Source organism: Papio anubis, chromosome 9 (genome assembly GCF_008728515.1).
Source record: "Papio anubis isolate 15944 chromosome 9, Panubis1.0, whole genome shotgun sequence".
Classification (NCBI taxonomy): domain Eukaryota; kingdom Metazoa; phylum Chordata; class Mammalia; order Primates; family Cercopithecidae; genus Papio; species Papio anubis.
Window position 1 is genome coordinate 107,314,996 of NC_044984.1, and position 15,562 is coordinate 107,330,557.

The window sequence follows — 15,562 nt, forward strand, 5'->3', positions numbered from 1 at the left end:
TGCCGAGCTTCTCATGCCCTATCCCTGTACCTCATCATCCACATGCCAGGCATACCTCTTTGGAATGAGATCTCAGCCTTGCCCTATCAAGCCAGTGCTGGACCAGAAGAATGGCAGCCACCATGGGTGGGAAGGCAGAGGGGTCTGTCTGAAAGAGGGGAAGTCCAGTCAGTGCTTTTCAAGTTCCAAGCTGTAGTCACATTTTGTCCCCTAAACAAACACTGGAGAGACACTTCCTGTTATAGAAGGCAGGAGCTAAGAGAGAAAGGGCAGTGGGGGGACAGGAAGAGGAGACCACTTTGTTATTTTATTAATAGAATGTCTCTGTAAAGCAGCAAACATAGGGCCAGAGGGGCTTGATGTTGTAGACAAAATTCCTCAGCAGCTTGGAGGAGCCACAGGAATCCAAATTCAGGTTGCCAGATTCCCACTCCAGGCCTCTTTCCCCAAAACAGATTTTGCCTCCCACAAGCAGCTCAACTGACATTTTTTTTAATCTAATGGAATACACAGGCCAATAATCTTGGATCCAACTGACCCAACCAATAATGTGAGTGGAGATAAAAGATGCTGGCAATGGCTGAAAAAAGAAGCTCAAACCTGGCTGACTTCTCCCAACCTGGATAATGAGTTACCTGCACCATCTTGGAATGTTCTGGTAAGAGGGTTTTCCAAATGCAGGGTGTTTCATGCTGCAGGAAGGTCTTCCTGACACCTAGGCTAAGCCTTATCTGAGAGTGCTCTGTATTAGTTTCCTGTGCTGCTGTTACAAAGTTCCACAAAACAGATGGCTTAAAGCCACAGAAATTTATTCTCTCACCATTCTGGCTATTACAAGTTCAAAATCAGGGTGTTGGCAGAGCCACGCTCTCTGCAGGCCCTAGGGAAGAATTCTTCCAGGCTTCCTGCAGCTTCTGGTGGTTGCCAGCAGTCCTTGGCTTGTGGCTGCATCACTCTAGCCGCTGCCCCTGTGGTCATGTGGCCTTCTCCCTACGTGTCTTCTTATCATCTTCCCTCTGTACATGTCTGTATTATCGTATCCTCTTCTTCTAAGAACAACAGTCATACTGAATTAGGGCCCACCATAATGACCTAATCTTCATGAGATCCCATTTGAAAAGACACTATTTCCAGGTAATACACATTCATTGATACTATAGGTTGGAACCCCAGCATCTTTTAGGGGGACACAGTTCAACCCATCGCACACCACCAAGGCAATGACTATGAAGTGCAAAATGGAACAAAGAGAAAGGGGGATACCCACAGATGCGAGATCTCAATTAATTTTTGCAAGAGAGAAAGCTGGTGAGCAGTTGGAGACATGAAACAGAGCATAGCTCAGAGAAGGGGGTGGCAGTCAGGCCTGTGGATGCCAGGACAGGTTCTGAGCTCCATTCAGGCAAGTGCCGGGGGCAAGAGCGGGAAGTGGGGCCAAAACAAGAGAACCAATTAAGGCACCAGCAGTGAAACAGGTGCACTGGCCTTCCCCCTCCCATCCCCAAAAGGAGAAGTAAATCTATCAACACAAACTCCCCTGCATGCTCAGTGCTTATTAGAGAAAAGCCATTAAGAAGAACCTTCCCAGATTAGACCACTGAGCTCTCTCGGCTTTTCTGGGAACCACACTGGGGACAACTGTATTAATTGAGGCCAGTGGGGCCAACCAAATTCCACACTTCACAGACAGATTTATTTATATCCAAGTTATGGGAGGCAGAATCTACATCCCATTTGCAAAAAATGTGAAGGCTAACTGAGCAACAATCTGGCATGTCAATGAAGATGTAAATTAGTTTAGCAAACTTCACAGAGGGTGGGGAGTCTATGAATGGGGAACTTCCCTAACTGGACTCAGAAGGATCAGGACACTCTGAGCAGTCACCCCTGTGCCCACCGTAACCCCTACTTTCACTGGACCCCTGGTCTTTGCTCCCTGACCCCAATTTTCCTGACTTCTTCAGACAGATTTTTTTCAAAAAGTTATCCCCCCAACCTGACAACTTATTCTGAAGCTTTGAAACATTTAAAAAGTTAGAAAAATGGTTCAGTAAACTCCTGTGAGCCCCTCACATAGATGCACCCATGTGCAACATTTGCTATGTTACAGTGTGTGTGTGCACACGTTATTATTGTTGTTGTTGTTATTGTTGTTTTTAATCTTTTTTTTTTTTAAGAGATGGGGTTACATCTCGCTACATTGGCCAGGCTGGTCTCAAACTCCTGGGCTCAAGTGATCCTCCCACCCTGGCCTCCCAAAGTTACAGGATTACAAGCGTGAGCCACCTCACCTGGCCCATTGTTATAGTTGTTGTTTATACTGAGCCCTTTGAGAGTAGACTGCCAGACATCTCTTTACCCTTAAATACTTTCACAGGGATCTCTGAGAACAAGAATATTCTCTTCAATAACCTGTATGCCATGATCAAATTCAGGAGATTAGGAGTCATATGTTATTGTCCCAATACAGCCATTGGGATGATTTTGACAATCATGCCAAGAATGTCCTTCATAGGACATTCTTTTCCAACCCAGAAGCACATGTGGCATTTAGTTCCAAACATCTCCTAAACCATCTTTTGATATTCACTGTGGCTGTTTTTATTCTGCTATCCCATCAACTTCTATTTTGAGAACTGTGAGACCATCCCTGTCTCTACAGTTTTTGAAGACAATTAGGCCCAGGAACCACTGCATAAGGAGGTCCAAACATTGGAGGGCTCATGTACACATACACATGCACACATGTACATGCATACACACACATGCACTCACACACATGCACAAACATGCACACACATGCATTCATACACATGCACACACATGCACTCACACCATGCACACATATGCACTCACACACCACAAATATTCTGTCCTGTGGAAGGAGCAGTGTTGGCAATGAATTTACCTTCAATAGGCATCATCCTCAGCAACTATGAGGCCAACTTATAACATCTAAGAACAACCAAGGTTGACCTTCAACTTTCAAGCTGAATGCCCTTCCCCACCTCCAGGTGAGCTAGCCCATCTTGTCTGTGTTGCCAGCAAAAGTACAACATTTGTATAGAACACTGAATTAGTTGCCTCTTACTGCTGTTTTTAAAAAATGCCCTAAACTTAGTGGCTTAAAACACAAGAATTTGAGCCAGGCACAGTGGCTCACACCTGTAATCCCAACACTTTGGGAGGCTGAGGGGGGAGGATCGCTTGAGAACAGGAGTTTGAGACCAGCCTGAGCAACATAACAATACCCCGTCTCTACAAAAATAAATAAATAAATTAGCCAGGTGCAGTGGTGTACACCTGTAGTTCCAGCTAGTTGGGAGGCTGAGGCAGGAGGATCACTTGAGCAAGGGAGATCAAGGTTGCAGTGAGCCATGATTGTGCCACTGCATTCAGCCTGGGTGACAGAGCAAGACCCTCTCTCAAAATTACTTTTGCACCAACCAAAAAAAAAAAAAAAAACAATATATATGTTTCCTCACCTTTTCAAGCTCCTTGAGGCTGTCCAAATTTCTTGGCCTATGGCCCCTTACTCCTTCTTCAAAGCCAACAGCATAGCATTTTCCAGCCCCTCTCTCTACTTCCAACATCACATCACCCCTCCAACCCTAACCCTCCTGCCTCCGTCTTATAAGTACTCTTGTCCTTACAAGCACAGTGGCTCATGCCTGTAATCACAGCACTTTGGGAGGCTGAGGTGGGAGGATTACTTGAGACCAGAAGTTTGAGACCAGCCTGGGGAACCTAGTGAGACTCCCATCTCTAAAAAAAAAAAAAAAAAAAAAAGCTAGGCGTGGTGGCACAAACCTGTGGTCCCAGCTACTCAGGAGACTAAGGCTGGAGAATCCCTTGAGCCCAGGAATTGGAGACTGCAGTGAGCTATAATGGCACCCCTGCCCTCCAGTTTGGGTGACAGAGCGAGACACTGTTTCTGAAAAAACATGGGTTAGAATCATGGGTTGGAAGGCTACCTATTGGGTTCTATGCTCACTACCTAGGTGATGGGATCACTCATACACCAAGCCTCAGCAACATGCAATTTACCCATGTAAAAACCCATGCATGTATCTCCTAGAACCTAAAGTAAAAGTGGAGAAAAAATGTATTAATTAATTCAATTAAAAATTAAAATTAAGAGGGAAAAGACCCTTGTGATGACATCAGGCCAATCCAGGTAATGCAGAATAATCCTCTCATCTCTAGAGCCTTAACCACGTGTGCTTCAGAGGGAGCACAGCTGTGCCAAAACCTGGACTTTGAACTGTTGGCCTCCAGAACTGGAAGAGAAGAAACTTCTGTTGTTTTAAGACATCTAGTTGTGGTCACTTGTTATGGCAGCCCTTGGAAACCAACACACCCGCACATGGCGTGTTTAACACAGGCTGATACAATCTTAAGAAAGGAATGGATGCGGTCATCAGCAATCTCCAATACCTACAGCAAATGGGAAAACAGGAAAGGACCAGAGGTGTAGTTAAAGCAAAAAGCCACAGGTCATTAGGAGATGATGCTCAAACTGGGCAAGGAAAAAGGAGTTTGGAGTTAGGAACACGACAGATCTGTCTGGACAAGGATCCAGATCTCTCCTGGGGGAAGGAGGGGCAACTAGGACTGTTTTTGTTTCTGGGGGGGGGGGGGGTTGCGTGCCACCCCAAACTCTCAGGTGTCTTCTTGGGATGTATTCATGCAAGGACAAAAGATGGAAAAGATGCCAGGCCGCGAGCTGGAGGGCAGTTGGGAGAGAAAGGGTAGGGGGCCCAGTATAGGCAGGAAAGGAAGCCTCGGGTGGACTTACAGGGGCCACTCACAACTGGGGTCTTCCTTCCTTCCCCAGCCAGCACCACTCTTCACGACCCCAGGCCATCTTCTGGATAAGTTCATCAAAGAGTTTCTTCAGCCCAACAAATTCTTCCTAGAGCAGATTGATAGTGCTGTTGACATCATCTGTACATTCCTTAAAGAAAATTGCTTCCGACAATCAACTGCCAAGATCCAGATTGTCCAGGTGAGCACTGGCCTTTCTCATGTCTTGTTGGAATGATGTAACATTGGGCATTCTTGGAAGGGAGCTAAGTGTGCATTGTAGCTCTCCAGGATCCATATACTTTCAGAAACGAGGAAGGGAAGTAGGAGTTAAGGGAACTAGGACACTAGTTTTCAGTGGGGGCTGTGGATAGACTGCCTAGGTCGTTAACAACACAACTTGGATTCTGTATTGTTTTTCTTGGAGCTGCTGGCCATCCTTGGGGCTCTTGGGCGTGGAGACACATCACTCCCGTCTCTGCCTCTGTCATCACACCTTTTCTTCTGTGTCCACCTCCTTCTCTTCTTTTCTAAGAACACTTGTCATTGGATTTAGGACGCAGCCTGATCCAGAATGATCCCATCTCCAGATCCTTAACTCAGTTACATCTGCAAAGACCCTTTTTCCAGATAGGGGCACATCCACAGGCCCCCAGAGGGTATTTTTACAGGTCCACCATTGAACCCACTGCAGATTCTAAGGAGCTTAGAATCTCCTTCTCCTTTGAGTGACTGGAGCCCAACTTGCCCCATCAGCTGAGCTAGAGATTCAGAGGCTTCGGTCATCCTTGTCTGTGGCTCAAAGGCCTTGGGGCTGACATGTTTCTCTCTGTTTACTGGTCACAAGACCAGATAAACGTGTTCCCATGGTCACAAGAAGGGAGAGAGGAAAATGTTATGTCTGCGTAAACGTCTGTGGTGATGCCAGGACAAATCTGTACATCTAGAGAGAGGGGCCTTGGAATTGGCACCAATAGCCCCAGGGCAATGAGTGAACTGTCTCATTGAAGGTCACTGGAGTGAAAACAGGACTGAGTTTCTGATCAGTGTTAGAATTGTCAAAGCATGTGCTTTCTCCTCTCCTTCCATTCACATGATATAGTCAGTGAAAAAGAAAAGGTATATGACACATTAAAGAAGAAAAGAGAGCCATCGGCAGATAAGACATTGCTTTCCATCTTCCCGGAGTTGGTTGAAGGTTTCTCTGCTAAGGCCAGAGGAAGGTGACACCTAGAGATTATGAGGAAGGGGCTACAGTCTGAGAGGAGCTGCTGAAGCCCAACTCTTAAAGACAAAGGTGGGCTGCATGAATGAAGGGGACTGGAACAGGGATGAATTGGGGATCTGCGTACAGGAAATAGAACACAACCTTTCCTCACCTCCTTAACCCATATAATCAGGCATTTAACACCCATGGATAAAATAAAACATTTTTCTCTACAGAAACTAAATGGAGGAGAAGGAACAGGAAGGGAAGGGAGAAGCCTTAATGGCAGAGACATAAATAGCCCACAAAGCCTAAAATGCCTACTATCTGGCCCTTTGCAGAAAGTTTACCAACCTGGTGCTCCCCAGACCTGCAGGAGAAAACACGCATCAAAGAACAGATGAGCACTTTCACTATAATGGTTGCATTCCACTCGATTTGTTTGGTTACAGGAATCCAAATAAAGCTAAATATGTCTTTAGGCAAAATCTTTAGGAAATTGACCTGAGAAGCAGGTAACTTGTAACTAGCCCATCAGTTGTTTGTGTATGAAAGGCAGGAGAATAATTGCCTTTGGAACTGTATGGTTTAATAACTGCATTATCTACTAGTTTGTAAAACAAAACCCTTTGCTTTGGGCTCAGCCCTCACTGGACCCTAACGCAGAACTTGGCCTTGGAAACCACATCAGTTAGCCCAACTGGTGCCAGCCCATGGGGGCAGGGGACTCCTCGGTCTAGGAAATTCTGGATCTCAACCTTCCTTTCTTCCTTAGGGAGGATCAACCGCCAAAGGCACCGCTCTGAAGACTGGCTCTGATGGCAACCTCGTCGTGTTCCATAACTCGCTGAAAAGCTACACCTCCCAAAAAAACGAGCGGTACAGAATCATCAAGGAAATCCAGGAACAGCTGGAAACCTTTTGGAGGGAGAAGAAGGAGGAGCTTGAGGTCAGCTTTGAGCTTCCCATGTGGAAGGCTCCCAGGGTGCTGAGTTTCTCTCTGAAATCCAAAGTCCTCAACGAAAGTGTCAGCTTTGATGTGCTTCCTGCCTTTAACGCTCTGGGTAAGTCTCCCCAGACCTTAGCTTCTGGAGGAAGAAGATTCTGGATCCTGGAAGTGATAGTGGACAAAGGGTGGAAGGAGAGCCACGGGACTCAATGATGGGCTGTGAAAGCATGTGCTACTCATGGGTTCCTGGCCCCAGCAAGTGGCATTAATCGTGGCAGTAATACTTTACACTTGTATACGATTTTGGTCCCATTTCTTATTTCCAAGCATGGTGGTGCGTGCCTGTAATCCCAGCTACTCGGGGAGGCTGAGGCAGGAGAATTGCTTGAACCCGGGACACGGAGGTGGCAGTGCGAGATTGCACCACCGCACTCCAGCCTGGGTAACAGAGTGAGGCTCTGTCTGAAAACAAACAAACAAACACACAAACAAAACAAGTAGTTGGGCTGGGCATAGAGGCTCATACCTGTAATCCCAGTACCTTGGGAGGCCAAGACAGGAAGACTGCTTGACCCAGGAATTTGAGACCAGCCTGGGCAACATAGTGAGACTTCGTCCCAGAAATAAATAAATAAATAAATAAGTAAATAAACAAACAAAATTAGCCAGGCATGGTGGTACACGGCACACACCTATAGTCCCAGATACCCAGGAGGCTGAGGTGGCAGGATTGCTTGAGCCCAGGAGAGCGAGGCTGCAGTAAGCTGTGATCATGCCACTGCATTCCAATCTGGGCAACAGAGCAAAACACTGTCTCAAAAAAGCAAAAAAACAAAAACAAACAAAAAACAAGAAGCAGTGCACCAGATTTAGCCCCAGGGGCCATAGTTCACAAACTCCAGATCAGTGTTGTCCCAAAGATCTTTCTGTGATCATGAAAATGTTCTATGTCTGGGTTCTACAACTACTGAGAGCTTGACATGTGGCTACAGCAACTGAGGAACTAAATTTTTAATTTTCATTCCCTTTAATGAATGAGAGTGCAAATGGCCACATTGGCTGGTGGCTGCTCTGTTAGTGTAAGTCTAGATGATACTTTAATACTACCACCGGCGGCCGGGCGCGGTGGCTCAAGCCTGTAATCCCAGCACTTTGGGAGGCCAAGACGGACGGATCACGAGGTCAGGAGATCGAGACCATCCTGGCTAACCCGGTGAAACCCCGTCTCTACTAAAAAATACAAAAAAAAAACTAGCCGGGCGAGGTGGCGGGTGCCTGTAGTCCCAGCTACTCGGGAGGCTGAGGCAGGAGAATGGCGGGAACCCGGGAGGCGGAGCTTGCAGTGAGCTGAGATCCGGCCACAGCACTCCAGCCTGGGCGACAGAGCAAGACTCTGTCTCAAAAAAATAAAAAAAATAAAAAAAAAAAATAATAATAATACCACCGGCACCCATGTAGGCCACATAATTTTTTACATAGCTCATTATTCTGGAGATGCTCCCTATAACTTAGACATCAGTCTTTCAAATACACTAACACTATTCAAAGTAATTTCCCAGAATTAAATCGTATTTGTCAACAATGTTTTGTAATCTGTTATTTACTGTGCATATTAAAGCAGGATGTCAATCTCTCCCTCATGGCAGGTCAGCTGAGCTCTGGCTCCACACCCAGCCCCGAGGTTTATGCAGGGCTCCTTGATCTGTATAAATCCTCAGACTTCCCGGGAGGAGAGTTTTCTACCTGTTTCACAGTGCTGCAGCGAAACTTCATTCACTCCCGGCCCACCAAACTGAAGGATTTAATTCGCCTGGTGAAGCACTGGTACAAAGAGGTAAGGACGGTCCTTCTTCTGACCATGGGGTTATTATTTTTACCAGTAAGCCATGAACATTAAGCCCTGTTGCCCACAATCTCCCATGCTGAGGGCCCACTTTGGAGAATCTTCCCACTGGGTATCTTTATGACCTTCCCATCACTAACCCTATTCATTTGGGTCAGGCGTTGATGGCTTCTGGCCACCAAAGCTGCTACATGTGATTTACTTTGCCCTCGCACTAGCCAAAGAATTCTGCAGGAATCCAAGTGACCTTGCCTACAGAGCGTGGGTGGAAGCTGGGATTTACACGCCCACACGTTGCCAGTGGGGCTTTTCTGCTTCCCGGTGCACACACTGTCTCTCAGAAGGCAGGTTGAAGCTATAGGTGGAACCAGGGCTGCATTTTCTATATTGGTCAGTCTCCCCGCACTTGCACACAAGGTAGCTTCTGAATATTCTTGTGACAGTAAACATCAAGCACATACCACCTCTTCCTGAGATGCCTCCTCTCTGTGCCCAGCTCCCTGAAACGTGAAACCAAGACCAAACTCTGTGGTTTTCATCCCGGAAAATCAGAGAGCTGGCATGGCGTGTCAGAAGACTCGGGGCTGTGACATGACCTTGAGTGAGTCACTCCACTTCCCGCAGCCTCAAAGTCTTCATCTAAAATGCAGGTCATGCTGCCTGGGTTGTGGCGAAGATTAGGAATGATGTGGATGAATGCCTGGGCCCATAGTTGGCATGCAGTGGGTTTCCAGTCAACCGTAGCTGTATTATTGTCCTAGGAAGGCATATATGGTCAAAGGCACAACAAAGAAACTCAGGTGTGCTGCCTACCAGCTACCAGGTGGACTCCTGTAAGGCTATGCAGTTTAGACATCCAAGCTGCAGAGTGTGAGCACACCAGCATGACGTCATGACTCAGTTGCCCTGCTGTGGTCCCTGTGCGGCTCTCACTGAGCTCCTAGGCTAACCAGTTCATCTGATGTTCCCACTCTTCCCTAGTGTGAAAGGAAACTGAAGCCAAAGGGGTCTTTGCCCCCAAAGTATGCCTTGGAGCTACTCACCGTCTATGCCTGGGAGCAGGGGAGTGGAGCGCCAGATTTTGACACTGCAGAAGGTTTCCGGACAGTCCTGGAGCTGGTCACACAATATCGGCAGCTCTGCATCTTCTGGAAGGTCAATTACAACTTTGAAGATGAGACCATGAGGAAGTTCCTACTGAGCCAGTTGCAGAAAACCAGGTGCCCTCACCCTAGCCCCATCCTTTTCTTAACCTGACTCCCTTGAACACTGTCTCAGCGACCTGGATTTTCCTCTGCTGGGGTCATGATTCATTCCTTGTGTGAGAGGGGGAAAGTGCTAGCCAACAGACTTCTCACAGTCTCTGGGGATAAAACCTAGGGAGGCAGGAGAAAATGCTGTTCAGAAAAAAATACAGAAGGAAGGTTCAAGATATCAGGTCCCTGAGTTGCTTTCATCTAAGAAGTGTTAGAGTTGGAAGTGTGTCCCTGAGAAGTAATGCTGTCATTCACGAGCCAGTTTATCCTGCAGGGTTTTTATTGGATTAGGGTGTATCTCCTCTTTCAGACCTTCAAGAATAGTAAGAAATCGTATCCATCTGCTTAGGGCCACCAGCAACGGACAAAAACAATGGAAACCAGAGGAAAGGAAAGAGAAAATAAAGGAGCTTTGAAAAAGAATAGAGGAGAAGTAAGAGAGAAGGAAACCCCTGGTGGGTTGCCTACCCTGGGTTCTTGGCAACATTATATTTGATTAAATTATGTATCATATTTTAGCTGACATAGCAAGGAGGAGAAATTTAGAATATGCCTTCATTATGCCTTCATAAGTATAGCAATTAACAGCTTTCAAAACACTTTTGGCAAATACGATGTAATTCTAGGAAGTTACTTTAGTTTTTGTTTTTGTTTTTGAAGACAGAGCCTCACTCTGTCACCCAGGCTGGAGTGCAGTGGCACAATCTTGGCTCACTGCAACCTCTGCCTCCCGGGTTCAAGCTGATTCTCCTGCCTCAGCCTTCCAAGTAGCTGTGACTACAGGTGCACACCACCACGCCCAGCTAATTTTTGTATGTTTAGTAGAGATGGGGTTTCTCCATGTTGGCCAGGATGTTCTCGAACTTCTGGCGCTCAAGTGATTCTCCCACTTCAGCTTCCCAAAGTGTTGGGATTACAGGCATGAGCTACTGCACGCGGCCTCTAGGAAGTTAGTTTGAACCCTATTAGTAAATTTGAGTTGCTGACATCTAAGCTATAAGAACGCATTGCCTTATTGCTGAAAGTATTATAGGATGGACCCCAAATTCTGAAGTCACTGGTTTTTGGAATCTCCTAATGCCTTCTAACCTCTTATTCAGGCCTGTGATCTTGGACCCAGCCGAACCCACTGGCGACGTGGGTGGAGGGGACCGTTGGTGTTGGCATCTTCTGGCAAAAGAAGCAAAGGAATGGTTATACTCTCTCTGCTTCAAGGATGGGACTGGAAACCCAATATCACCCTGGAAAGTGGCGGTAAAAGTCATCTAAAGGAGGCGTTGTCTGGAAATAGCCCTGTAACAGGCTTGAATCAAAGAAGTTCTCCTACTGTAGCAACTTGAAATTAACTCAGCCACAAATAACAGGAAACCCAGCTCACAGGAGCTTAAACAACTGGTCAGCTCCCTAAGCCCCCACTACAAGTGATCCTCAGGCAGGTAACCCTGGATTCATGCACTGTAGGGTGCTGAGCAGCATCCCTAATCTCTACCCAGTAGATACCACTAGCCTTCCTCCCCAGCGACAACCAAAATCTTCAGACATTGTCAAACATTCCCCTGGGTTCACAGATCTTTCTGCCTTTGGCTTTCGGCTCCACCCTCTTTAGCTGTTGATTTGAGTACTCATGGCCCTGAAAGCGGCCACTGTACCTCCAGATGGCAAGTTCACTTTCCAGGAAGGAAGAAGGAAAAGATACCCAAAGGTCAAGAACACAGTGATTTTATTAGAAGCTTCATCCAGCAAATTATCTTCCATTTCATTGCTCAGAAATGTCATGTGGTTACCTATAACTTGAAGGTAGCTACAAAGATGACTGTGGACGTGGGTTGCACTGGCCACCCAAGGATGTCTGCCACACCTCTCGAAAGCCCTCCCTACCTACCAAGATATACCTGGTATATTTCACCAGGATATCCTTCCTCCAGGTATTTTCTTTAAAGCAGGATTTCTCAACTTTGATATTTCCTCACTCTTTGTTTGAAGGCTGTCCTGTGCATTGTAGGATGTTGGCAGCATCTCTGGCCTCTACCCACTAGACACTACCCAGTTGTGACAATTAAAAGTGTCTTGAGACTTTATCATTTGTCTTCTGCCCTAGGTGAGAACCCTTGCAGTAGAGGAACCCTACACCCCAACCCTGGGTGGAATGTAGGGAAGAGGTGGCCAAGCCAACCACGGAGTTAGCTCTAATTATTAAGATCTGCATTATAAATAAGTACCAAAAAATTGTCTCTGGCAATAGTTACCTTCCCAGATACAGGTGCCCCCTTTTTTCCTCCTAACTATTTTAAGCAATGGTTGTAACTGTTAGGAGACATTGCTCTCCCACGTATATGTTTTTCTTTTTAGACAATGCAGACACTAGGAAGTTGTAGAGCTAGGATCCATCCTACTGTCAATGAGATGTTCTCATCCAGAAGCCATAGAATCCTGAATAATAACTCTAGAAGAAACTTCTAGAGGTCATCTGGCAATCACTTTCAAAGACTCGGCTCACCATGAGAAAGAGTCACTCACGTCTATTCTTCCCTTGATGGTCCCTACTCCTCCTTCCCTTGCTTCTTGGACTCCTTGAAATCAATCAAGACTGCAAGACCTTTCATAAAGTCTTGCCTTGCTGAACTCCCGCTCTGCAGGCTGCCTGCCTTTAAAAATAGTTGCTCTCATCCACTTTGTGTGCATCATATTTCTGTCAACTTGTATTTTTTCTTGCATTTTTCCAATTAGCTCCTCGTTTTTCCTTCTAGTCTAAAAAAGGAATCCTTTGTGTCTTCAAAGCAAAGCCCTTTACTTGCCCCTTGGTTCTCATAACTCTGTGATCTTGCTCTCAGAGCTTCCAACTCATCCACGTCCTGTCTGTTTCCTCTGTATACAAAACCCTTCCTGTCCCTGCTGACACAGAGGTCTTCTATGCCAGCAGCCAGTCAACCCTTTCCTTAGACCTTCAAGCTCTCCAAAGGCTCAGATTATAACTGTTGCCATATATATATGAGGCTGTTGTCTTTTCCTTCTGAGCCTGCCTTTCTCCCCCAACCCAGGAGTATCCTCTTGCCAAATCAAAAGACTTTTTCTTTGGGCTTTAGCCTTAAAGATACTCGAAGGTCTAGGTACTTCAACCTCACACACACTCACTTAAAGTTTTGTCACTGCTGCATATACCAGTTGTGATATAATAAAGAATGTGTCTGGCTTTTGTGCCTAGTTCCTAGCACACAGCTTCAAAAACTCTACTGTTTCCTGATAGGAGTGTCTTTTGCACTCATAACAAGTCCTTTTCACCCATCCCTGGGTTTATGCTAACAAGGTTACCCATGGTGGGCCCTTAGTTTCAAGGGAGGAGTTGACCAAGCCAGAAAGACCAAGCATGTGATTAGAGCATTGGAATTTTCAGCCCCATCCCATCACCGATCTCTAAGGAGGTGATGGGGCTGGAAATCGAGTTCAATTTTAACATGGCCAATGATTTAAGCAATGATGTCTATGTAAAGAAACCCCAATAAAAACTCTGGACAGTGAGGCTTGGGGAGCTTCCTGGTTGGTGAACATTCCAGTGTACTAGGAAGGTAGAGCATCCTGATTCCACAGGGACGAAGGCTCCTGAGCTCTGGACCCTTCCAGTGCTTGCTACCATACATATCGCTTTATCTGGCTCTTCTTTTGTATTCTTTATAATAAAATGGTGATTGTAAGTAGAGCATTTTCCTGAGTTCTGTGAGTCATTCTGTAAATTATCAAAACTGAAGGAAAATCATGGAAACTCCCAAGTTTGTAACCAAGTCGGACAGAGGTGTAGGTAGCCTAGGGACCCCATGTATGGCTGGAGTCTGAAAGAAGGGTGGACTTGGTGAGGACCTTGCTCTTTAAATTGTGGAATCTACACAAATTCCAGGTAATCAGTGCCAGACTTGACTTAAATTGTAAGACAGTCAGCTGGTGTCACAGATTAGGTGTTGGAATGCACCACTACTCTTGTCCAGGACGCAGGCAAAAGAAGTATATATGAAGATGTCGAAAAATGGAGGAATACAGGAAACAAGCATGAGAAGAAAAAGCAAGAATAATTTTTAGAAAGTTTTTTAAATAATAAAAAACATTTAATGAAAGAATGACCACTTTAAGGACACATCTACTCAATCTACAACTATTACCAGGGCCTTCTGGATACCCAAACTTGTACTAGATACATAGGCAGGAAACAAGGAAGAGGAAACTGTAAGACGCTGCCCCCATACCCATGGGGCTTGGCTAGAGGAACTGGAACACATAGCCCTAAATCCCTTAAAGAAAAATGAAGGGCCAGGCTTGGTGGCTCATACCGGTAATCCCAATACTTTGGGAGGCCGAGGCAGGCAGATCACTTGAGATCAGGCGTTCGAGACCAGCCTGGCCTACATGATGAACTCTACCTCTACTAAAACTACAAAAAATTAGCTGGGCTTGGTGGCAGGTGCCTGTAATCCCAGCTACCCAGGAGGCTGAGGCAGGAGAATTACTTGAGCCTGGGAGGCGGAGGTTGCAGTGAGCCAAGATCTCACCGCTGTACTCCAGCCTGGACAACAAAGCGAGTCTCCATCTCAAAAAAAAAAAAAAAAATGAAAGAAAAGAAAAGAAAAATGAAGGGAAGTTTACAACACGTGCCAAGTGAGATGTATATGATGAGAAAGACCGTAAAGAACAAGGTGAGCTGCTCAAAGCCACACAAAGACAGAACGGGACCATTTCAGTCTTTCTCATCAATGTCTTCTCAGCACTCAGTAGACATTTAAATTCATTAAGAGCAAAGACAATAAAAAGTTCACAGTAATTAAGAAACATGCAGTCACGGGTCACTACTAGAAGCAGCTAGGGCACCAACCCTTTCTCAGAAAACTGGCAACAAATGGCCCTGAATAGGCAATAATTAAACCCAGCCTTTCTTATACAAATTGTGTTTCAGTATTAAAAGAGCAGCCATAACTGATGAGGAAATTTTATTCTTTTTTTATGGAAGAATTCCATTTAATACATGTTTAAAAGATGACAAATTAGAAACATCATCATTTTGTAGCCGTAATAGGTTTCTTGCCCAATGCACACAGCAAGTCAGTTGACTGAGACACCAGGTTGCAACATTCAAAGCGGTTTAGTTGTAGGGCTGCCAAATGCAGAGATAGGGGGAAACCTCAAATCTGCCTCCCTGAATAGTTGGGGGCTAGGATTTTTAAGGGTTTGGGAGTGGGCCAAAGTGTGGAGATCGTTGATTGGTTGAAGAGTACAGCGTGAAGTCACGGAACAAAGAGAGGAGGAAACTGTGTTCTCATAGTACTGCTGACTCAGTGCCTCTGTTGGGGTCTTCAAACTGGTTGCCATCAGCTGTTCTGTTGGAACTTAGGATCAGAAGAACATCTTAGGCAATTCTTAAACAGAAGCCTTATGATTTTGGCAGGGTCTAGCTGTGTCACCCAGGCTGGAGTGCAGCAGTGTGATCTTGGCTCACTGCAACCTCCATCTCCAGGCTCAAG

The 15,562-nt window shown here is 45.8% G+C and overlaps 1 protein-coding gene across 1 annotated transcript in view; it reads left to right on the plus strand.

Moving 5' to 3' along the window:
• The window catches only part of OAS2 (2'-5'-oligoadenylate synthetase 2), a 33,649-nt gene extending 19,893 nt beyond the window's left edge, over positions 1-13,756 (plus strand). The window contains exons 5-10 of the mRNA XM_009181761.4: positions 514-658; positions 4,838-5,008; positions 6,789-7,077; positions 8,609-8,796; positions 9,787-10,025; positions 11,162-13,756. Of these exons, the coding sequence (XP_009180025.2) occupies positions 514-658; positions 4,838-5,008; positions 6,789-7,077; positions 8,609-8,796; positions 9,787-10,025; positions 11,162-11,330 (1,201 nt within the window). The 3' untranslated portion in view covers positions 11,331-13,756. The remainder of the gene's footprint in view (positions 1-513; positions 659-4,837; positions 5,009-6,788; positions 7,078-8,608; positions 8,797-9,786; positions 10,026-11,161) is intronic.
• Positions 13,757-15,562: the final 1,806 nt, after the last annotated feature.